Here is a 25494-nt window from a genome sequence, read left to right on the forward strand (position 1 = left end):
CCAGTATTTATTTAAGAAAAGATGTATGGTGTTGGGTAGTTAGAGATGACTCTGAAGACAAGATGTTCCTTGAAGGCTCTGTGTGACGCAGCTAAGTGTAGAGGGGGTGAATATCATGGTTAGTTTCAGAAACACAAGTAGAGACATAGTGGTGGAGACGTTCATGCCTAGTACAAGGAATGAAGATGTCCTTGAATGTACTGGAAGTGCCAGGCAGGACAATGTAAGGAAAAGGAGTTAGAGGCGTAGGAGAGGGTGAGGTTACGGAATACCGAGAACCATGCAGAAGAGCTTGGAATTTTTGTCCTAGGACAGAAAGTCGAAGAAAGTCCATAGCATCGGAATTAATAACTCATTCATTTACTCTCACAGAAGTATTATTCAGAATAGAACCAAACAGAATAGAATTTAATTATGAGAATAATTTTAGACTTCTCTTTTAGAGCTATCAATATTTTTAGAGTTATCAATATTTCTTATCAATATTCATTTATTCTACAAACCCTTGCTGAGTACAGAAAAAAGCTTGGAACTGTCCTAAGTGCTGGTTACATAAAAAATTTGTACCTGTTTGCTAAGAACTTAGTTCAGAAGAGAAAGACCACATTAATAATTAATATGTATGTGATTAATACTACAGAAATTTACAAAATATCATCAGCGATTAATTCCGCTTGGGATTGTGGTAATGAAGAGTTGGAGAAGATGTTCCCCTAAGATACTATATTTTAACAAATGAGTTAGAATTTGTCAGGTTATAAAGAGAGAGTAACAGACAAAGGAATGATTATAGACACAAAGCCATAAAAATTTGAATAAGTGACTATAAAGCATACAGTGTGGACAGATGAATTGGTGTGGCGAAGTTTTCAATTTATATCGTAGGCAATAGGATACACTAAAAATTGTCAAAGGAATTGATAACACTGTGTAACTCTTGTGGAAACATGAATTGAAACTGTGAGAACCAGAAGGCCTGAAGAAGACTGGTAGTTTAGTCATAGCAATTACAGTTAACACTTCTTTTGTACTTACTATGTATCAGCCACTGTTTTAAGTCGTTTAAGGTAGGTACTATTATTACATTCTTGCTTAGCAATGGTGTAAGTAAGTCATAGAACCCAAGGTCACGTAGAAATAAGTGGCAGAATTTGGAGTTTCAACCCTGTTGGCCTAGCTCTAGGTCCAAGTTCTTATCTATTATACTGAGCTAGTAAGAGAAGATGAATATTTAAAGGAAATAGGATCAGAAAGTTAAGAAATATATCATAAGAAAAATTACTTTGTAATAACATATTTATAAAATAGAAATTTGTGTCAATATTTAAGTTGATTTTTGTTGTTTTTATCAACAAGGAATTGAATACTCTTCAACCTAAAGATACCTTTCGTCTTTGGCTCACTGCAGAAGTTCATCCCAGCTTTACTCCTATTTTATTACAGTCAAGTTTGAAGATAACATATGAGGTAAGAAGATTTAAAACATGAATCACTATTTGTGTAAGTGCAGTAATCTCTACATGCCTTCCAAAACTCTGTAAACAGCCGTGTATTATGCAAAACTTCCCTGTACATTTAGATGAGGTATATACATAAATCGTAGCATAAAGTGGTATTTATAAAAATACATAGAAATTCTCCTTTCGAAGTTTAAAATAACTGGTGTTATTTACTTTTTTCTTTAGTCTTTTCACTGAATTTCCTGTTTCTTTATTTTTTCTTAATGTTTTCCTTATATTTTTTTCTTCTTAATTTTCCTTGGATTTGTATTTGCTTTTGTTCTTTCTAATTTCTTATGTTGAATCCTTTACTGGTTTATATTTACTTGCATTAATATTGAAATTATTTTTAGTCTCTTGAAAGAGTATATCTTTGGCCTTATCTCATAATTTGACATATTATTGTTTTCATTTTGTTATTTTTCAAATAGTCTGTATTTGTGTATGGTTTTCTCTGTAATTGTATATGATTTATTCATTTAGGATAATTGTTAGTAAACTGACTTTTAAAAAACTTTTAAGTGGTTGTTCAGTTTCCCATTAATGTCATGTTTTATTGAGTAGTGCTCAGAAAATGTGGCCTATTCTATGTTAATTTTTTGTAAATGTTTCATCAATAAAACATTTTCATTTTAAAAGTATAAATTTGGATATGTACTTAGTAAATGAATGATATTTTTTCTTTTACCTTTAAACAAAAAAGTTTTTATTTAAGTAAAAACAGAATGAAAAGGATTATAAAGGGAATGACTATTCTTTGTAGCAAACATTCTTAAACTACTGACTTGAATTATTCTTTTTATGTTAGAAACCATGTCTGTAAAGTACCTCAGTGATCATATAAGCTTACTTGGTTATGATGAATTTTGTTGGATTACAGGTTTTTTGAAAAATACTTGGATTTATAATTGTTATAAACTGTTACCGTGTTTCCCTGGAAATAAGACCTAGCCAGAAAATCAGCTCTAATGCGTCTTTTGGAGCAAAAATTATATGAAACCTGGTCTTATATAAGATCTGGTATTATATTATATTACATTAATTATCTTATTATACCCAGTCTTATATTATTTTATATAAGACCCGGTCTTATTTTACTATAAGTAAATATTTTTAGTAAATATTAAATAGTAAATATTTTTTACTATTAAAAAATATTAATTTTTGCTCCAAAAGACTCATTAGAGCTGATTGTCCAGCTAGGTGTTATTTTCAGAGAAACACGGTAGGTAGAAGGAGTTGGAAACTAGTTTTATATCTATACATTTTGAAGTAACATCATAATAAAATTGAAGTCAACTTGGTAACGGTATAAATTTTTCTTCATCAAAATATGTTCTTAAATGTGTTAAATATTGATTCATTTTATTTTTAAGATTTTAAATGATATGATGTCTCGTTATTTTTGTTCTGTAGTCACCTCCAGGTTTGAAGAAGAATTTAATGCGTACTTATGAATCTTGGACTCCTGAGCAAATTAGCAAAAAAGATAATATACATCGAGCTCATGCACTCTTCAGTTTTGCATGGTTTCATGCTGCATGTCAAGAGAGAAGGAATTATATTCCCCAGGTATATAAGATCAATCTTGGATATATTCTAAGTCCTACATATGTTTTATGTTAGAATATTTTTACAATTTGGTAGAAATGGCTATGATTACTTCATAATTTGGCTCATGATTCATAAATTTATATCTCTAATTCAATCTTTTCTGTAAATTTTCTGGACTATATACAGTGATCTAGTTCACATCTCTTTGAATTAAAGTGTTTAAAACAATGTGTGAACCATCATAAGCCCTCAGTTATTGTTAGGCATCATTTTTATGGTTTTAGATCTCACAGGCATCTCAAAGTTCCCCATACTTGTTTTTTCTTTAGTATATCCCTCTCAGTAAAAGGCATCGATATCCATTTACTTCCTCAAACTAGAAACCTAGGAGTTGTTCTTGATGGGTTTTTTTGTCCCTTAGTCTCTCTACCTAATTCATTATCAAGTCTGATTGATTCTACTTCCAAAACATAATTCAGATGTGTACATTTTTCTTCATTTTTCCTAAGTCTCATCACCTTTTACCTATACTGTTGGAAATAGCCTTCCCACTCTTCTGGCTTTTTCCATTTAACAGCCAGAATTATTTTTCTAATATATAAATTTGATTATGTCATTGCTCTCCTTAAAATCTATCAAATGGCTTTCTATTGTATTTGGGAAAAAATATGCAAATGTCTTACCATGGTCCAGAAGGAAAGATTTGCTATCTCTTCAACCTCCTCTCAGGCCCCTGTTCCCACTTGTCCCTACACTTCAGTCACACAGGACTTTTTTATGACCTTTGACTTCATCAAGGTATTTTTCAGCATAGGCCCAGCTGTTATTGTTACTTGAGCAGTAGACCACATTCTTCCGTTGCCGTGGTAGCCCTAGTGCCTAGTGCCAGTGTTCTCCCTGCTGAATGCCTATCTAAGCTGCCAATCGCATTATTCTTTCCTCTTTAAATTCTTCCCTTCCTCATTTTTCTTCATTGTCTAGGGGTAATCTCTCTTCAAACTGCCCTGTCCACCTGCCTCCCTTTTAGCCTCTCTCTCTATTTCAGTTATGTATCAAAATACAAGCATAGAGTATGGAGTTATAGACTTGGGTTTGAATCCTGACTCTAGAATTTCCTAGCTTAATAAAGTGCCTTTTAAAAAACTTTTAAGTGGTTGTTCAGTTTCCTATTAATGTCATGTTTTATTGAATAGTGCTCAGAAAATGTGGCCTATTCTATGATAATTTTTTGTAAATGTTTCATCAACAAAACATTTTCATTTTAAAAATATAAATTTGGATATATACTTAGTAAATGAATGATTTGGGGGGGCTAAATTAAATTAACCCCAATTTAATTTACCCCCCAAAATAAATGAACCCCAATAAGCAACAATTTCCTCAGCTGCATAATGGGAATAATAATCATGTTTGCCTATGTGGTGAGGATTAAATGAAACTGTGTATGTTTAGAAGTGTTTCACACAGTGCCTGGCATATAGCCTGCCAATAAATATTTATCAAATTCATGAAATAGTAAACAGTAGCAGCAATGTTTTGTTTCATATAATTTACATACTACACTTCTGGGGAGGGTATGCTTATGTTCTCATTTTACAAAATAGGTCAGTGGATCTCAATGGCAATTAACTTGCTAAAGGAATCACACCTAAAAAGCTATACAGCTTAGAAATGGCCAGGCCCACTTTCCTCCTCTAAAGCCTTTGCCCCTAATCTTCTGACATCTGTCCTTAGACTAATGGATCAATTAATCATGATGAATACATGAATAGTGATTAGTGATTCACCTTTATTGAGAAAAGAAAAATTATATTTTTAAAATGAAATTGATTTTATTTTTTATCACATGATATATGCGCATAGTACAAATTGAAAAGTTACAAAAGGTTTACAATTAAAATTTAGTTTCCTCCCTTCTATTCCCCTGCCAACCATTATCTATTCCCATGCATCAACTATTCACCATTTTTGGGATGTCCTTCAGAGATACTACATAAGTATACAAATTTACTTTATGTATTTACATGCACACATAATGTTCTTGAACTCAGATAGCAGCACATTACAAATACAGTTCTGTATCTTGCTTTAGTAACCAATGCATTTTAGAGATTCTTAAATATTAGTACCCATTTAATATCTAATTTTAAAATATTATTTGTTTTCATTATATTAATATACATATTTTAAGCAGTTTTATATTATTAGGTAGGCGTACATATTATTTTCAATTTTTGCTATTACAAAATGCTTGCCTATACTTGACTCATTTAGCTCTTTTTCATGGTGGCCAATTCCTAAATGTGGAATGTTGGGATCAAAAAATATATGTACTTAAAAATACATAAATGTTGCCAAAAAGTTCTTCATAGAGAATACAGCAATTCATATTCACACATACAAAAATATTTGAAAATGTCCCTTTTTTTGACACTGTAAGTTTGCTCTCATGAAAATCATAAAATTGGAGGAAAAAGGAGACAAAATAGAGAATACCATTGATTGCTAAGGAGACCATGTCATAGGGATATGTACTTCTGAAAACTCTCTATTTTACCTCTTTTCCTCGTTCGGTTTTGCTTTTTTTTTTTTTTTTCTCAAGTGCTGACTTTCAGAACTAAAGATCCACTACTAATTCAACTCAGTTTTTATTTCTCGTGTTAGTAAAAGATTATATTTTGCTATTTTTTATTCCAGTGTTGTATTTGGTTGCAGAATTAACTTCCTCTATTTTACATATGTATATTGTACTTCTAATATTGTACTTTATGTAATATCAGTTTTGTTTCATATTTGTTACTCTTTGACATCTTGTGTTCTTACTAGATTGTGAGCACTTGATAACAGGATTTATCTTATTCATATTTATAAGAGCACTTAACACAGTGCCTGGGTTTCCAGCTGAACTAAATAGGATTTGATTGGCTGTGTACAGAACCTCTTCACAATTTACAACATTATTTTGATAAGAAATGTGACATGAATAACAAAAAATACCTTTCAAAATTTTTGTGTCATAATTTAAAAAATCACTAATTATCCAACAGTGTATCAGTAACTGTGGTATACAGAATACAGTTCTTACAATGTTAGAATTAGTATTTCAGTTGGAAATTGCTGTAAGTAACATTGATAGCAACAGTCTTGAGAGTTTTATAAATGTTGATTAATATATAAGTTATGTAATTTTTGTAACATTTTGCAAATAAAGTCTAATAGAGTGATATAAGAAATGTTACTAATAAGACTTTGCTTTGAATTACTAGAAAATTTATTAAACTATTACAAGGAGCTTTGCTGATGGGTTATATCATATCCCTTCCAACTCCCATTACAGATCCCATTACATGTATAGTATAACGTGTGAGTGAAGTTGAAATGTCTTGTTTTTACAATATATATATACTATTATTTTGAAAAATAATTATCCAAATGTTAGTGATCCCCAAATTTATATATACAACTCAGACTAATTCTGTAAGGTCTAAGCTTATATATATATATACAACTATTCATTTGACCTGTCCATTTGGATGACTGAAAAATCCTACATATTCTGGATCTAAGTAGTAGAACATAAGCTTCTCAGGAACACGGATTTTGTATTTTATTCATTTCTGTATTCTCATTGACCAAAACAGTGTTTGGTATATAGCAGGCACTCAACAAATTTTTGTTGAACACTTTTGTTCAGTGCTCTCATGCTATCCCTTTCCAAACCTTGTATTCTTTTAATGTTCCACTGATCAATGAATGACGCAACCATCTATTTGAATAGTCCATGAGCTTAGAAGTCATTCTTAACACCTTTTTTTTGTATCGTCACCCTCCATTACAGTTCAGTACAAAGATTCTTTGATTTTATTATCCTAACTATCCATCTACTTTCGTCTTTCTATGTATTCTCCCCCCCACCCCGCCAGAGTGACTTTCCATTACCTCTTAGATTAGATCAGGTCAGATCTTTTTCTTATATGTACCAAGTGTTTCTTTCCATCACACATATTACAGTTTGTAGTTGTATGTATATTTGAGTGATTGATTGTGTTCTTCCCACTCTTCTCTTCCCCCCACATTTGACTAAAAGCTACATGAGGGCAGAGATTCTTTAAGTTTTGGTACATTCTTTTATTCTCAGAGGCTGACATATAATACGTATTTAAGAAATGTTTTTATTGTATAAAGCTAATTAGTTACAGTTAATGGAAGCTCCATAGAAATTATTTTTAATTGTTTCATATATTCTCTATAGAATATAGATCTCTATGAATGTTCTTTCTATACAAGCATTGTATCTATTAGCTGTAGGTTTATATTTTATTTAGTTCAATATGAATGCTTTGTGGGTCCTATGTACAGACAATAATGCTCTATGCCTTTGAGCGTTTAAAAATTTTCTTGTAATATTTCTGCTTTCATGTTTGTAGACAAAAGCCACAATTCTTTTTTATTGCTACTTTTATTGGGATGATATTGCTTAGTAAAATTATATAGGTTTCAGATGCATGATTCTATAATACACCATCTGTATATTGCATTGTGTGTTTACCACTCAGAGTTAGGACTATCTCAATGTGTATACAGTACGTAGACTCAAAATTTACTAGGCCAATTTGTTCTTTCTCTGACTATATTGCCACATACTTCAGTGATAAAAACTTTTGTGGTATTATAAAATCTTTTTCATGCTGTGGAGGTAAATAAATCTCTTTTTAAAAACTACTATTACTTTAGATTTATTGCTTATTTTTATTAAAAATTCTTGGGATTATCTTTTCTACCATGTATTGAACATCGTTTTTAAGACTGTAAGGGCAATGATGCATACATATATGTATATTTGAACACTGCTTATAGTTCTCTAATATTCTTAAAATTTGTTTTGATAGGGATGGACCAAATTTTATGAGTTTTCTTTATCAGATCTTCGGGCTGGGTACAACATTATTGATAGGCTCTTTGATGGTAAGTCCTAATGATGAAAATTTTTATATTTGGTGTTAATGAAAAATATTTTTCTGATCTTAACAATATGGTTTCTTCAAAAGTGAATTAATTTCCTTTCATAAAATTTGCTTTTTATTTTGTGGTTTATATCCTGACTGCCATGCTTTTGGTCTCTGAGAGTTCTTATCAGTCATGGTCATTGTTTTTGATATAACTCATAAGATTTCTAATTGATCTGTAGGTAGGAAGCAAAAGGCTAGAAAGACCCTGTTTGTACTTTGTGGGTTTAAGGAGTTTCAGACTTTAACTGAATTATTCAGTTCTTTCATGGGTACTGTTAAAATTCAGGAGGGTGGTAGACTAAGGTCAGTAACAAGGATCTGTAGAATCACAATTATATGATTAAGCAGGTATCAGGAATCACAGTACAGGTAACAGATTAAAATAGAGCAGCGAACAAGACCATATAATCTGATCCCTGGAGGCCACCAGCTCTCTGCCTCGTGAAGACAGGAACAGTCCCTGAAGTTTATTTTGCAGTGCCAACACAAAGGGAATGCTAGTGTAGAGCAGTGTCCCCTTATACTTGAAAGGAATCTCAAGCTTGAAAATGTCCTAAACAGAACTCTTGATTCCCATCTGCCCTCTCCGACCCTGCAACCCTGGTAAACCACCATTCCCTGAAGCTGCCCAGGTTAGTAGATGTCACCACCATTTGTAAGTTGTTCAAGTTCAAAGCCTATGAATCACTGTGGATTCTTTTCTTTTTCTCATCCTTTGACAGTTTCTATTCCTTTCATGTCCAAATCACATCATAGTTCTGTTCACTTCTTTCAGCTTCATCAAGCAATAGCTATAAGTACCAAATAGTATTCCAATTTAGTTTTTTATTTAATTTTTTTAATTACACATCAGAAAAGAGCACATGTGCAATTCAATGAATTTTTCTAAATTGAACCTATGTAACCAGCCTCAAATCAATAAACAGAGTATTACCAACATTACAGAAGTACCTGCCCTATTCCTTTCCATACAACTCGACATTTCCCCTTTCTGTGCGGAGGGTAGCCATTTTTCTAATTTCCATGAGCTGTTGTTTTCAGTGTGACACAGAATTTTTTGGAAGATATCTACTAATACTTTTCCTTGCAGAGAAACTTGGTAATCATCCAAAATGCTTTTGAACATTTATTTGATTTTTATAACACCACTATGAGGCAAATATTATTAGTGCCCTTTTAAGATGAGGAAAACAAAGCACAGATGTTGAATGATTTGTTTATTAATGTATTTCAAGATTGTGAAGTAAGTAATAGTATCACATGATTTTTACAAACATATCACCTTATCGAACTTTTGTGAATAAGAGGCAGATGCTTTAAAAAATATTGAATCTTATGGTAAAAATATAACAATATAACCTTATTATTATAATATTTCCTGATAGTAAGAGACCTCTACAGAGGTAGAATTAAATGTAAAAAGGATAAAAAATTCTAATTATAGGGGACAGTTGATATAGAGATTATTTGCTATGAGACCTAGAACAAGTTTCTTAACCTTTAAGCCCGAGTTTCCTGATCTATAAAATAATAATAGTACGCACTGCCTCAATTGATTCTGTTTTTGGGAAGTTTAGAGAGAAAAGCTACATGAAGCATTTAACATTTAGTATATTGAGTAAGCTATCAATACTTGTTGACTGTTATTACTATTGCTGTGTTACAATTTATGTTCTGTTCACTTGCTTTTATCCTAAACAAAATAAAACTTACCTTGAGAACAATGGATATAAAAAGAAACAATATTTTCTTCTAAAAATTCTAGAAAATATTTCCAATAGTGGCTGCTTAAAAGGTACATTTTATAAGTTGAAAGTTACATTGATATTTCTGATGTTTCTATATGCCCTGCTGACTACTTATGAATGAATGGCATACATAGTAGTGTGTTATTTACTGAACATCAAGGCAGAACTAGAAAACTGGTGAGTCCTAATGAAGTCCCTTGTTATAGCTACTTAGCCACTGTTGATAGTAAGATATCAAGCAGGTAACAACTTTAATGAGACTTCCACCCTGTAGGTGCCCTTGTTCTGCAGGAGGCAGCCTATATCACTTGTTTCCCAAGGCATATAGTAGCATGCCATCAATCTGTGATTATTTCTGAGTGGTATAGTAATGAAATAGAACTCAACTAGTAATGCTAGCAGTGATGTTAACTAGCTGTATTTGTGTTTCCTATATTTACTGCAGACCTGAGATATAATTTTAACATTTTAACATTGCCATTGCCACTGAACTGTAATTAAGAGGAAGTCTCTGTTGCAAAATAAAATCTTACAGAAAAGTTCCATGTGGTTTTTTATACTACATTACTTTTTTATTAGAATAGAAAATGGACAGTTGACTATAAAAATCATGACATTGTAAAGACTGTAGTATTTGCATTTCTCTGATGATTAGTGATGTATGTCCTCTTTGAAGAAATGTCTATTCAGGTCCTCTGCCCAATTTTTAATTGTATTATTTGTCTTTTTGTTGAGTTGTATGAGTTCCTTATATATTTTGGATATTAGCCCCTTATCGGAGCAGCAAAGGAACAAGACAAAGAAACAAAGACTCATAGACGCAGCCAACAGTTTAGTGGTTACCAGAGGGAAAGGGGGATGGGAGATATTAGAAGAGGGTAAAGGGGGTCAAATATATGGTGATGAAAGAACTGACTCTGGGTGATAAACACGCGATGTGATACAAAAATGATGTATTATAGAGTTGTACACTTGAAACCTATGTAATTTTTCTAACCATTGTAACCCCAATTTTAATAAAAAAATAAAATAAAACAAAAAAAGAATAAAAAGACTATAATATGTGACGGTGTTTAGTAGAGTGTTCCTATTGATCAGATTTTTTTGTGAACTGAGTTCTTCGTCATTGTGTAAAATTACATTTTGAATACATTCTTCTAAGGAATTTCCAATTTAAGGAGCCAGTATTGTGTGGCAGATAAGAATATAGCTCTGGTTTCAGAGTACCTCATTTCTGTTCAGATCTGCGGAATTATGCGATTTACTGATTTTTGTGACTCAACCTCCCTCTACCTCAATTTCTTCATCTGTATAATTGGATAATATTAATAATTCTTTTTGTTAATAAGGCTTAAGTGAGTTTATATATGTAAAAAAATTGGGAAATTTTACTTGACTAAATAATCTCTCAATAAATATTAACCATTCTGTGATTATGTTAATATTAATTGCTAATATTAACAAGTATTAATGGGCATTATATTAATATTAATGAGCATTTTAAGAAATGATTTAGCTGAATTAAATATATTGTTATATCCTATATACATACTATATAATGGGAGCCAGGAATATAGTTGATATTTTAGAATTATTTAAGAATATTTGTAATATCTTAGAAATGAAACTAATCAAAGTGTTTTTTAAATTATAGGTACCAAAGATGTACAGTGGGAATTTGTACATGGATTACTTGAAAATGCTATTTATGGAGGACGTATAGATAACTATTTTGACCTTAGAGTTCTTCAGTCGTACCTGAAACAATTTTTTAATTCTTCAATAATTGATGTATTAAACCGGAGGAACAAAAATAGCATTTTTCCTTATTCGTTATCACTACCAAAATCCTGCAGCATTTTGGTAGGTAAAATTAATCATTTTCAATCTATTACCAAATGATCTATTACTCGAATCATTTTTATATTGCTAAGTATATGTTTTTTATTTTCAAATGCACAATTTTCATTTACAAATATCAATTACTTATTATGCCAATTTGCAGCCTGATTCTCTAAATTCTAGTTAGGTGTCTGACATGCTTTTGGATACTTACTGAAGATTGAGATTGATGACAACAGGATATCGGTAAACGTAGCCAAAGAATATTTTTAAAATATAGGACTGCTGTGAAGATCTGCAATGGGAGAAGGTGCTGCTTTCTAGTAGGCATAAGAGTGCTCAGACATATTTAATAATAGGAAAGAAAATATATTTAACAAATGTGCATCCTCACTTTCTGGCTTATAAATTTAAAGCAGTTCTAAAATATATAATAGGGATTCACTTTATCTGGCTTTCATAGCAACATTTTTGTTTATGTGTATTTTAGCCAGTTGTAGCTTTTTCCTTTGAGTCATTTTATAAAAATCTCCTAAAATGCAGTCATCTTTTCCAGAAAAACTGAACTTAATATAGCCCAAATACTTTAATTCTAGTTGATTTTACCACGAACTTATATTTGTATAAATGCCCAAATAATTTTATTATGTAGAGGATAACAATTATGCATTTCTTCATGAATTACAAAGATACACATATCACATTTACATACTTTTCTTAGTATTGTGCCTTTTTTCTCTCATTCAAAGATTTTTCAAGAAAATTCATTTGTTTTAGTAACAAAATTGTCAAAAAAACAAAAGCTTAAAAACCAATATTAAATATATTATTCTTCTATCTTATGTATTGTTATTAAGTATTCTATCTGTTTTGTTTTTTAGTATCTTTCATTCATTTATTCATGTATTCAATAATTTGCTTTGAACATAGGCTCAGTGATAGCCCTGTCCCAGATACTGTGGATCCCATGAGTTCACTTTCTATTGGGAGAATCTTAGAGTGACTGCGTAAGCAGATATATCACATAGTTATTTATTACATATTTATTTAGGAAAGCATACTCTAAAAAGTCTTCTATCTCTGTTGAGGTTTAAATTGAAAAATAAAAATCACACAGAAAAGTGTACATCATAAATGTGCAATGTAATGAATTTTTATACGTCGAACACGTGAGTGTAACCAGCACTAGGATCAAGAATCAGAACGTTAACCAGCTCCGGAGAAGTCTTCATTTCTCTTCTAGTTACTACCTCCCCATAAATGATACATTATCCTGACTTCTAACCGCTTAAGTTAGTTTTGCCTGTTTTTGTACTTCATGTAAATGGTATCAGTTGTTATGTATTCTTTAGTGTCCAAGTGAGGATAAATCAGTCAGTCTGGATAATGTAGCTGTTATTTAGGAAACATGTCAGTGTTAGTCCTAGGCAGAGAGAAGACTCATGCTGGGCTAGATGAGAAAATTAGCAGCCATTTCAAAATGAACAAAGCATGTAAACACAAAGAAAGTAATAGTTTTAAATTTATAGGATGATTTCTGAGAATTTCTGAGAATCAGTGGTTAGCTTTGATTGAGTTGGAAGGAGGAAGCCAAAAGTTTTCCAGGAAGATGAGAATACACACACACACACACACACACACATACACACACACACACACACACACTCTTACATATACATGTACACACTTAATAAATACATACATATATACAAGCTTATACTTGCATATACTCTAACTTACACATACATGTATGTTTATACATATATACATTGTGATTGAACACCTTTAGGGAATTTACAAATATTGAGTTTAGGATAGGAACAATTTTAAAGAACGGCATAGCATGTCTTTCCAAAATTTGACATATTTATAGATCCTGGGTTTCCTGGAGTCCAGCGATTTTCTTGGAAATACTTCAGAGGCAAACAGCCAAGGATGGGAAAGGATGATGGCGTGAGGGGAGTAGAAGATGAGTGTCTTTACCAAGAACAGTTTTTCCTACTTCAGCAAGAATTGTTTAGATGCATATGCAATACCTGCCTTAAAATAACTTGTCTTTTCATGAAAATAAAACAATTTCCATCTTTGAGCCAAACTGAATAAATCCTCTTGTTCTGCCCTTAGTTGCCCATCTACTCATGAGTAAGTGTTCACATGCATGCTTGACAAGTCATGTCTTTGCAATGCTTACAGTAATTCTAGGGATGAAATGATAGTATTAACAGTACATTTCATCATACCTCATTAGCAAACTGAAGACAAAGTGTGGAATTGTTCTATGATAAAGTGATTTACAAAGCAGTGCTTGCATACCAGAGTGTCAGTGTATGTAGGTTTCTGGGGTTTCTATAAAAAAACAAAAAACAAAAAAATGATCACTGAAATATAGATCTTGATATAAGTAGAACTGCTCTCTGGTAGAGTACAAGAAAAATAATTACTGGGTTTCCCTGAAAACATCTAACATACTACCTTACACATAGTAGGCATAACCACACAAATATATTTGCTTTAATAAATTCACGGTTCCTTTGAATGTGGAAAGTTAGGGTAAGAAAATATAGCATCGAATAAATTAAGTATGAAGAAGTAGTAATAACAGAGACTAATTTCTCACAGATAAGTGATTATACAGACTGAAAGAGATTTACCTAGAAAATGTAACATATTAATAACTAATAATTTAATACTTCACAATATTCATTCTCTCTGATTTCAACAGTTGTTAAGTTCAATCTTTTTTGAAAAACTGTTTTTCACTTCTTTATATTTAGGACTATCGTGCTGTCATTGAAAAACTTCCAGAGGATGACAAACCTAGCTTCTTTGGTCTGCCTGCCAATATTGCTCGCTCATCTCAGCGCATGATCAGTTCCCAGGTAACCTAAGAAAAGATCTGCCTTTTAGAAAAAAATGTTGCTACTGAGCCTAAAAGAAACAACAATATATTTTATTTAATACTACAGACCCCATAAGCTTTTATTTATAAATTTTATTTAACACAATAGATTCCAGTCTTACCCTAAATAATGAACCAGATAGTTCTGTCTTACTACATTTGTTAAAATAAGTAAAATATCATTGAACACTATCAATTTCATCCAAAATATATTTGTTTTACTCTTGTGATTTATTAAGGTTACTTTAAATGTAATTTATACAATTAAATATATGTCCCTAAATTTAATATTTTAATCACAAATACCTGATATATATAATTTGCATTGCATATTTGTTTATAAAAAATGTTTAGTATTTCATATGATTTTACTCATGATTGAATGGTATAAAAATTAGTAGAAGGATTTTTAAATTATTGAGACATAGAAAAATGTGAGCCATGAACAATATATATTTTAGTTTCTATTGACGCCAAATAATGAAGAAGAACTCACCTTTATTGACCTCTTACTGTGTACTTGAAAGTGCTTTACATTCAGAAACTTATTTAGTCTTCAAAAACTCTGTGAAGTAAGATCCATTATTTTTTCCTCTTCAATAGATGAGGAAACTGAAATGTGGAGAATTAAGTTACTTGCCCAAGGTCATAGAGCCAATTTAATTTCAGGCGGTCTGAGTTAAAGACATGGCCTCTGCCCCGTGTGCTACAGCTACCCCTCAGGCATAAATGTAGTGCTAAGCTACGTGCACCAAATGATGAACAGTTACATAAGGCTCATTGTGTGGTCAGTGTAGTCTTGTAGCTCCTAACAATTTACTTTTGGTAATCTATAGGTATTCTAGTTAGATTATATTATTCAGCTGCACAGTTTCGTATGTTTTGCTATTTTAGCCATTGCTTATAAAATTGTGTTTACTCCATTGACTATATTCTTCATTAACAATTTTAATGTTTATTCTCACATCTTTGTAAAAATGTTTGAGTATAAATATATGCTCATTTTCATATGTGTGTGTGTGTGTGTAGGTGTAAATGTTCTCCGGAACAGATACGATATTAACAACTTCTCTTACCTATGCTAGCTGAAAAAACCCTTCAGTTTCTTTTCTCTTTTTTCATACAAAGTGTTGTCAGTCCATGAAAGTATGTGAAGTTCTGTATGTCTCTTAGCTTGACAAGATATATGATTACACTCTTAAGTATTTCCCTCCATGCATTTTAGCAGACCTGAAATAATTATTTTTCGTACCTCCACCAATAACATATAAGACACACACACACACACACACACACACACACACACACACGCGTGAGCATGTGCACCAGGTGTGCATGCATGTGTGTTAGTAATTTTAGAACAATACTTAAACAAAAAATGTTAAAAGACTTAAAAGGTCATTAAAAGAATAAAAGGTTATTTCATGGACTCCAAGCAAGGATTTACTCTGGAAACCTTATCAATATAGTTTCAGGAGTCTTGTCTTTAAAGCCCTGTTATTAACATAACATGGCTTTCACAATTTCTAATCTCAGTATCATTTAGCTTCTGAAAAAAATCGGATTAAGCGCAGTTTGGATCCCATGTCTGATGAAGGGGGATTGAATAACAGAATAGATAAAGCCTCAGAGACTTTGGGGAAGGATACAGGATGAGCAGTGTGCAATGCTCAGCATCTTCATCTTGTTGAGAGGCCTGACACCCACCTACATATATAGCTTCTTTTGCTTCTGAACCATGTATGACTGCCATTGACAAGAGCCCAGAGTGTGAGGGTCATGTTGGCACTGAGAAGTCATGGCCCTACTTTCCCACCAATCGTCTATTACATTTTAGTCCATAGGTCCAGGTGCATGCGAACATGCAGTCCCCAGTGTAAGTGGAACCCCAAGGATCAGGGATTTTACAGCAAATAAGGCAGACAAACATTCCACATTTATCTGAACTGTAGTTTCTAAGAAAATAGTTATGTGGGAAGACAGACTCCAATGTCATTTCCCCGGATAGTTCTTAGACAACCTACGCTTGATATTTGCTTTTTACTCACTCAAGTTATTATACCAAATAATTCTCCAAAATTTAATATGATCTAATCTCTACTATTTTGTCTTGCTTTGGTATTTAAATTTTTATAATTGTTTATTGGATGAAAAGAGGATTCCATATTTTTCCTAAAGTTTTTTGTTGATACATACTTTCTTAATATTTCTACTTTAACTGTTAGTCTATTTTACTGTTTATTTAACTACTTAAACATTCTTAATTATAATTTTCATACCTAAGCAACTTTCACAGTGCGTTAATTATTGCAACATTTTTTTCATAATTATAAACATATATATATATAATCTAACTAACAAAGTTTCTATATTTAGAGCATATTTAGAGATTTTTCACTGCAAGTCACATTTGAAGCCACATTTAGAATGATCCCCCTTATTTGAAAGTGAATATTCGGAAACGAAGAAGCTTGAATGACACTGAGTAGATTTTAAAAACATTGTTAACGTGTACAAGTTCAGGGATGTGAGAATTGATGTTGCAGTTGGTATTTGATGATTTGACATTTTAAAGGCCAAGTCTAATGCCAAAGGTGAATAGCCAACTTTGTATGAATATGAAGGCTGAAAATGAATCGACTGCATTCATACCAGGCAGAAAGTACTAGTGGTGTTTACTAGAAGCATTAGTGGTACTTGTGTACAGGGACTATGAGTCAGCAGTTATCAGCATATTTTTTTTTTTGTAAACTCTGCAATATACATTCCACATGGTGTTTTCATACACATCAGCTCTTATACCATCCCTTTCTTCTTCAACTCTTGCACCAAAATGTGAAAATCAAAAGGAAGAGACTGTGGGTTTTATTTTTGAAGATGGGAAGAGGAAGAGATCAATTTGAAATATTAATTTGAGGTACCCATGGAATATTATTTATTGGGAGTGTCCATGTAATATCTACTTGGAAATGTTTTATAAGAATTTGGACTAAGTAAACACAGATAATTCAGGTATAGATTTGATTTAAAAATTATTTGACAATAAGCAGCACAACTGTGAGACATGAAGCCATGGGAATCAGAATTTATTAGGGAACGTTGTTAGGGTGGGAAGGGAAGATACCTGAAGGTAGAAGCCTGAGAAATACCTACATTTAACATGTGTTTGGAACTGGGAAAATTTTCTTTTTTTTTTAAAGATTTTATTGGGGAAGGGGAACAGGACTTTATTGGGGGAACAGTGTGTACTTCCAGGCCTGTTTTTCCAAGTCAAGTTGTTGTCCTTTCAATCTTGGTTGTGGAGGGTGCCGTTCAGCTTCAAGTTGTTGTCCTTTCAGTCTTAGTTGTGTCGGGCGCAGCTCAGCTCCAGGTCCAGTTGCCGTTTTCTAGTTGCAGGGGGCGCAGCCCACCATCCCTTGCGGGCATTGAACCGGCAACCTTGTGGTTGAGAGGACGCACTCCAACCAACTGAGCCATCCGGGAGCTCAGCGGCAGCTCAGCTCAAGGTGCCTTGTTTAATCTTAGTTGCAGGGGGCGGAGCCCACCATCCCTTGCGGGACTCGAGGACTTGAACTGGCAACCTTGTGGTTGAGACCTGGAACTGGGAAAATTTTTGAAAGAATCTTAGCAAGAGTGAACTGCAGTCAAAAAATAATCCAAAAATCTTTAAATGAGAGTTTCAAGGCCATGGGGAGGTTGGCAATGGTTTTTACAGGAGTGGAGAGCGAGGGCTAAGTGCTAACGATTGACTAGAGTTAAAAATAAGTCACAGGCCTTGACCAATTTTTCAATACCTCTTACAGAGCTATATCCTTTACCAAAAATGAAAAGTGCATACATTCACTGAGATACAAATTCACAAGATATAGGTGATTAATGTAGGAAATTTGGCACTGACCAAAACCTGGGTTTCTGCCAAACAAACTTAAGAGGAAAAGATGAAAAATGGTAAGTTTCAGGGAAAAATTGTTATTATTCATGTTGGAAGAGACTGATGCATAATTTTCCCCCCAATATTCTGTTACAGGATTTTGGGTTGAGTAGAGAATGTATTTTTTGCAGCAATATCTGTTTGCTGATTGTACCCTAGTACTTTTCACTGTGTATTACTATAACATTAAAGACCTATTTTACATTTAAAGCAACTATATAAATGTAGTTTGCTTTAGTTGATTTGTAGACAAAATACTTTTTAAATATTTCTATTAGCTTTTTTGGTAGAGGCTTTTCAAAGTTTCTTTGTTTACCTCATTTCTGGAACTACCCTTGCCACCACATTTGCTCATTTAAATATTTTGTTCAATATTCAGTCCAAAGCTTATTCTCTCCCTGAAGTATTTGTATTGATCATCTGGCATTTTTCTCTTTTATGTATGTTCAACTATCTGACATTAATTGCCTCCAGTGTAACTTGACATTGGAATAGCTTTTGGCAGTGTAGCGATGAATAAAAATAGTTCCTGTCCTGAAGTAATTCAGTCTATTTGGGAAAATAAGTATGAAAAAGTACCTCTGCAATGTAAGGAATAAAATAGAAGCATGTTTTCTGGTAATTTGAGTATGTATCTTGTGAATTTGTATCTCAGTGAATGTATGCACTTTTCATTTTTGGTAAAGGAAAAAAAACATTGTAATGAATTAGGAGATATTTTTTTAAATGTTTGCACAGAATTTGTACAATTAAGACAGTGTGATTACATGAGAGACACTTTATTTTTTTTAATTTTATTGTAATTGACATAGCAGCTTATATTAGTTTTGGATGTTCAGTACAGTGATTCGACATTTATATTCCTTATGTGATCACCAAATAAGTGTAATAATCATTTGTCCTCATACGAAGTTATTACAGTAGTATTGATTATTTTCCCTATGCTGTACATTACGTCCCATGACTTATTTTTTTTTAATAACTGAAGGTTTGTGTCTCTTAATCCTCTTCATGCTTTTCACCTGATCTCCGACCACCTATTCCTTGGCAACCATCATTTTGTTCTCAAATATGAGTCTATTTCTGTTTTGTTTTATTTGCTCCTTCCTTTCTTCCTTCTTTTTTCCTCCCTCCCTCCCTCCCTCCCTCCCTCCCTCCCTTCCTTCCTTCCTTCGTTTGTTTAGATTCCACATATAAGGGAAGTTGTATAGTATTGGTCTTTCTCTGACTTATTTCACTTAGAATGATACCCTCTAGGTCCACCCACGTTTCACCTAATGACAAGATTTCATTATTTTTTGTGGTTGAATCACATCTTCTTTATCCATTCATTTATTGATGGACACCTAATTTGCTTTCATATCTTGACTATTATAAACAATACTGCAGTGAACATAAGGGTGCATATATCTTTTTGAATTAGTGTTTTCGTTTTCTTTAGATAAACATGCGGAAGTGGAATTGCTGGATCATATGGTAATTCTATTAGTTTTTTGAGGAACCTCCATACTTTTTTCCATAGTGGCTGCACCAATTTACAATCCCATCACCAGTGAACAAGGGTTCTCTTTTCTCCACATCCTTCCCAACACTCATTTGTTGTCTTTTTGAAAATAGCCATTCTGACAGTTGCCAGGTGATAATCTCATTGTGGTTTTGGTTTGCATTTCTCTGATGATTAGTGATATTGAGCATCTTTTCATATGTCTGTTGGCTATCTGTATGTCTTCTTTGGAGAAATGTCTTTTCATGTCCTCTGCCCATTTTTTGATGTTGAGTTTCATGAGTTCTTCATATATTTTAGGTATTAACCGTAAATCAGTTATATTATTTGAAAATATCTTCTCCTCCCCAGTGGGTTGTCTTTTTGTTCTGTTGATGGTTTCTTTTGCTGTGCAAAAGCTTTTTAGTTAGATGGCATCCGATTTGTTGCTAAGACCAGTGTCAAAGAATTTACTGCCTATGTTTTCTTCAGAAAGGTTTATGGTTTCAGGTTTTATATTTAAGTCTTTAATCCATTTTGAGTTTTTTTCCGTGTATGGTGTAAGAAAGTGGTCTAATTTCATTTTTTGCATTTATCTGTCCAGTTTTTCCAGCACCGTTTATTGAAGAGACTGTCTTTTCCCCGTTGTAGATTCCTGCCTCCATTGTCGTAGACTAATGGACCGTATAAGCAAGAAATAATTTCTTGACTTTCTGTTTTCTTTTGTTGATCTATGTGTTTTTGTGCCACTGTCATACTGTTTTGATTACTATAGCTTTGTTGTATATTTGAAATCAGGGAGTGTGATATATTACACCTCCAGCTTTCTTCTTCTTTCTCAAGATTGCTTTTGCTATTTTGAGTCTTCTGTGGTTCCATATACATTTTAGGTTATTCTAATTCTGTGAAAAATATATTGGCATTTTGATAAGGATTGCATTGAATCTATAGATTCCTATGGGTAGTATCAACATTTTAATGATACGAATCCTTCCAATGTATGAGCATGGTATATTCTTCCATTTATCTGTATCTTCTTCACTTTCTTTCATTAGTGTCTTTATAGTTTTCAAAGTACAAGTATTTTGTCTACTTGGTTAAATTTATTCCTAGTGCTTTATTTTTTAATACAATTGTATTCTTAATTTTTCTTTGTAATAATTAATTATTAGTAGATAAACACCACTGATTTCTTTATATTAATTTTGTGTCTTGCAACTTTACTGAATTCATTTATTAGTTCTAATAGTTTAGGACTTTAAAACATTGAAATATCTTTTTTTTGAAAATGATTTAAAAGAGGTATTTTTCAATGTCACTTATTTTGCCATGGCATTTCTTTGATTGAATATCCAATAATAGTACATTATTAGTGTCTTTCAGCATTGTATGATTTATTTCTTTAGGTTAGTATTAGCATTTTCTTTTTAGAAAGAAGAAATGAGGGACTAGAAGGAATAAGCAACTTGCAAGTTTATAGGAGGCTAATAACGTGTTTTTGATCTCTTAAATACTATAAAATTTTCATTCCAAAAGTTTTTGCATCACAGAACTGCATGCCTTGGTTTATGTGAAAATTTTCAGTTAGAAGCTTTTACCAGATTCAAAAGTAGAAGCAGGAAAAATGTGGAAGTTTTTTGGAAATTATGATAAAGGAATGAAGGAGAAAAATATGATGTTTTGAGGGGACAAAAAAACAGCACTGATTATAAGACATTAGCCGCAAGTAGGAACATATGAAATTAGAAATTGGTTTTTAGAATCGCTTTTGTCTCAAAACAGTTATATAATTTTTCTATCACTAAAATTATGTGTAATATTGTGTACCAATCCAGCCATCATATTACAGACCAAGCCATGTCAGTCAGGTAGCTTTACTTAGATCTCTTTTAAAATTGTGATTTTTGTCTACTCCTATATATTGTTATTTAGGTTTCAGGGTATATCTATTGTCTTCTTCTTACTCCATGTTTATGATGATCTTATGATGATGATGGTAATGATGATTTTGAAATTCATCACGCCTCCTGTACTAGGCTTTATGCTAAGCACTTTACATGCATTGTCTTATTTAACTCTCAAAATACCACTGTGACATGGGTGTTATTATTGAACTCATTTTATGGTTGAGGAAATTGAGGCCAAGGGAGGTTACTATGTTTTCCCCAAATCACACTTTTAGTAAGTTAATAAACTGGGACGTAAATATGTCAGTGAATAATATTTCGTGTATGCATGACACAGTCATACATCAAGAGTAAATCATTGAACTTGAGCTTTATTTTATTATAGAAGTCAGTAGCTTTTCTCCATAGAGGTTTCATTTTACATATAGCCTCCATTTTATCAGGAGAAAAAAAGTCTTTGCTATGCAAAAGAAATTAGTAGAAAAAAAATTTTTTTTTTTTTGCATTTCTATTACCTGTTGACCTAGGAACTAAGGTTAAATCTTAATTACAAATATGTATTTTAATGTATTTAACACATAGGGAAGCCTGGGAGATAAGTAAATAAATTAATGAAATTCAAAAAATTAAGAAAATCTAAATGATCATGACATTAAAAATAAATATTTTGCAATTAAATGAACAGCCTATGAAGTATCTTAACCCATGTTTACAGTGGATCCTTCAGAGCATTGAAATTGCCTTAGAGCTTGATTAAAAGAGTCTTTATGAGCAAGTAAAATTCTGTGCGAAAATAATTAAGGTTGGTATTTCACAAAACGTGCCACTTCAAAATTTTTCAAAAGTGCCATAATGATTGTACGTTAAATATTCATTGAAGACAAAGTAGAATTTGTATCCATTACTGATCTGAATGCTGTAATAACCTGGATATCTTAAACTCATAACGGTATTTTAAACTCTTAGATGGTGAGGCTGTATAGAAGTGCAGCCATCATAGCTACTGCCTAGCTACAATATTCTAAATACAACAGCTAAACTTGCATGGATGCTGATGGAGATCGGGGAGTTGCTATGCTGGAACAGACAAACTAATGGCATAAAAAAATAAATTATAGTTGTAAATCAAGTGAATATGAGGAGTGAAGAGATCTCATAATATTTTTAAAGATTAGGGATTTAAAATTCCGACCAGAATTTGCGTATTAGGTATGTAAAACCAACAAGAAACTCGAAGCTTTAACCATATTTGTGAAACCTTAAAGTTAGAGTACTCATAAAACAGTCAAAGAAGCAAAGGTTATTTACTTTATTATTTTGAAAGCTGCTGTGCTCAAATAACCATATGTGCTTATCTGCATCAGTAATGCTCAGCTGCCATCTGTATACTGTATTTCTTTATGGAATCACTTCATTCAAAATCTTGGCAGTAGTCTCTAAGCCCTAAACTATCCAAATAATTCTATTGCTTTCTATTTCTTTTTCCCAGATTTGTCTCCATGTCATTGTAAAAGCAATAGTCTCACACCTTTATAGCTTCTTCTTGCTTATCTTTCCCTTTTTAAAGTTAACAGTTAAACCACAATCACAGATGTAGATTATTTAAAGTGATCATCAACCTAACATAATTGTCTTTGTAGCTAAGTTAAACCCTAGAAAATACCTCTCAGGGAGCTGGTGTTGGCCACTCACGTGAGAATTATCTGGGAAGTTTGTTTAAAAGGTAGTTTCCCAAATTCCATCCGAGATCTATAAAGTCAGACTATTTAAAAGTGGGGCTTTGGAATCTGTAGTTTTGAGTGATTCTTAGGCTGTTCAATTTTGAAAACATCTATACTAGAATTACAAAAAACTGCAGATAATTCCTTATTTTGAATTCCTAAATGACATGAAATCTGCATATCAGAATCTTTTTTCATAATCTGGTCAAAACAAAGTCACATTCTCACTTGACTATAGACTCAGAATTTAAAAAAAAATTTTTTTAAAAAACCTATTAGCTGCTAAGGTATTATACTGCTGGAACAGACTTTAGAAATAATCTATTCAAAATTTTAGAGAAGCGAGTGAGTTCCTATTGTATGCTGGGGAGCAGTAGGCCCAGCATTATAACTCTGGTTTCTTGAATTATTAAATTCCACCCCCATAGAAAGTTGTCTCCAAGAATTCAGTTCTTTAAGAATTTTTTTTTCTCAAATGAGTAGTTTTAAACTGAGGGATTTCCTGAATTTGGTAACTGCATGTTTTACTCTTCCATTTAAAACCAAACAAAAGAAAACAAGTAACAAAAGTGTTTTCTTTGTACTGAGTTTGTGATTTGGTTCCATGGCCATAAGGAAAAATATCATATCATTGAATATCATATTTAAGATTTTACTCTTCAAAAATTTCGAGCTATAATTTTTAGTAATCTCAGGGGTTTGGTCAAGTTCAATTCTTAAAACAGTCCTAACAAAACCACTTCTTTACTTTAAAAATCAGTGAGTCTTTAGAGCAATCTGAGATAATTGCTATGAAATTTTGGTGCAAATACTTCTTTTACGCATCTAGACTTTTTTTCTGAACCTTGCATTATTCGGGAAAAAGTCTTAGAGGTCATTTGAATCCATTTTTACAGAAGCATTTAAATCTTTCTATAGAGGTTTTAGATACAAGCAAATAAGACTTGGCCTCTGGGGCAGACTTCCTTATTCTTAGTCCAACTCAACCCTATCCAGGAAACAAAGTGTCTCTCTGAAGGATGGACATTTTCATATTCTATACATAGTAATAGCAATAGTCGATTTCCTCCAGTCACTTTACACTTAACTAAAAAAACATACATTACAAACGTTTATGAACACTTCTATTCAGGACTGTTACCTCTTTTCCTTGCTCGCTCTTGGGCAGCCCCACTGGCCACACTTGCCCTGAGGTTCTCTTAGAGCCTGTGTATGTGCTGTTTCCTTTGCCTGGAGCTTTTATCCCCTAGGTATCTGGATGGCTACTCTATTCCCTTCAGGTCTCTAAATGGTACCTTATTAAATAGTCCTTTCCTTACCATTTATATAAAATAGCAACTTCCCTAAACAGTTAGTATTGCTTACTCCCCTTAACCTGATTTGTGTTTTCCCATGAGATTTATGTACATATGACTTATGGTTCCTGTAGGACCTGTATATGTTTCTTTAATTTTGAAATTTTTACTCTTCAAAATACATATAAAAGATACATATAAAAGACTATATATGTAGCATTAATATATAAATAAAACATTAAGAGCGTGTTGATATAATGAAGCCCATGAACCAATAACAACCCAAGACCTAGGATATTACCAACAACTGATGTGATTCTCTTCTATCCCATCCTTTTGCCTTTTCGTTGAAGGAGCCACCATTCTGACTTTTATAACTTTTTTTAAAATAATTTTGTACTTTTTTAATGGTTGTATTACATGCATGCATGCACGTGTGTGCATACACACGCACGTGCCTAAAAATGTATTGTTTCGTTTGCTTATTTTTGAATTCTATAAAACAGTATATTGCATGTGGTGTTCTAGAACTTGTTTATTTCATTCCATATTATTTTTCTAAGATTTGTTTATGCTACTTGTTTAGCTACAGTTTTATTTATTATT

The 25494-nt window shown here is 32.4% G+C and overlaps 1 protein-coding gene across 3 annotated transcripts in view; it reads left to right on the plus strand.

Moving 5' to 3' along the window:
- DYNC2H1 (dynein cytoplasmic 2 heavy chain 1) overlaps positions 1–25494 on the plus strand; it is a 290945-nt gene that overhangs the window by 175450 nt on the left and 90001 nt on the right. For all 3 annotated transcript variants that reach the window (XM_033120671.1, XM_033120672.1, XM_033120673.1), the window contains 5 exons: positions 1357–1467; positions 2916–3071; positions 7943–8018; positions 11465–11673; positions 14427–14531. In XM_033120671.1, coding sequence (XP_032976562.1) covers positions 1357–1467; positions 2916–3071; positions 7943–8018; positions 11465–11673; positions 14427–14531 — 657 coding nt within the window. The remainder of the gene's footprint in view (positions 1–1356; positions 1468–2915; positions 3072–7942; positions 8019–11464; positions 11674–14426; positions 14532–25494) is intronic.

This window comes from Rhinolophus ferrumequinum, chromosome 11 (assembly GCF_004115265.2).
Source record: "Rhinolophus ferrumequinum isolate MPI-CBG mRhiFer1 chromosome 11, mRhiFer1_v1.p, whole genome shotgun sequence".
Classification (NCBI taxonomy): Eukaryota; Metazoa; Chordata; class Mammalia; order Chiroptera; family Rhinolophidae; genus Rhinolophus; species Rhinolophus ferrumequinum.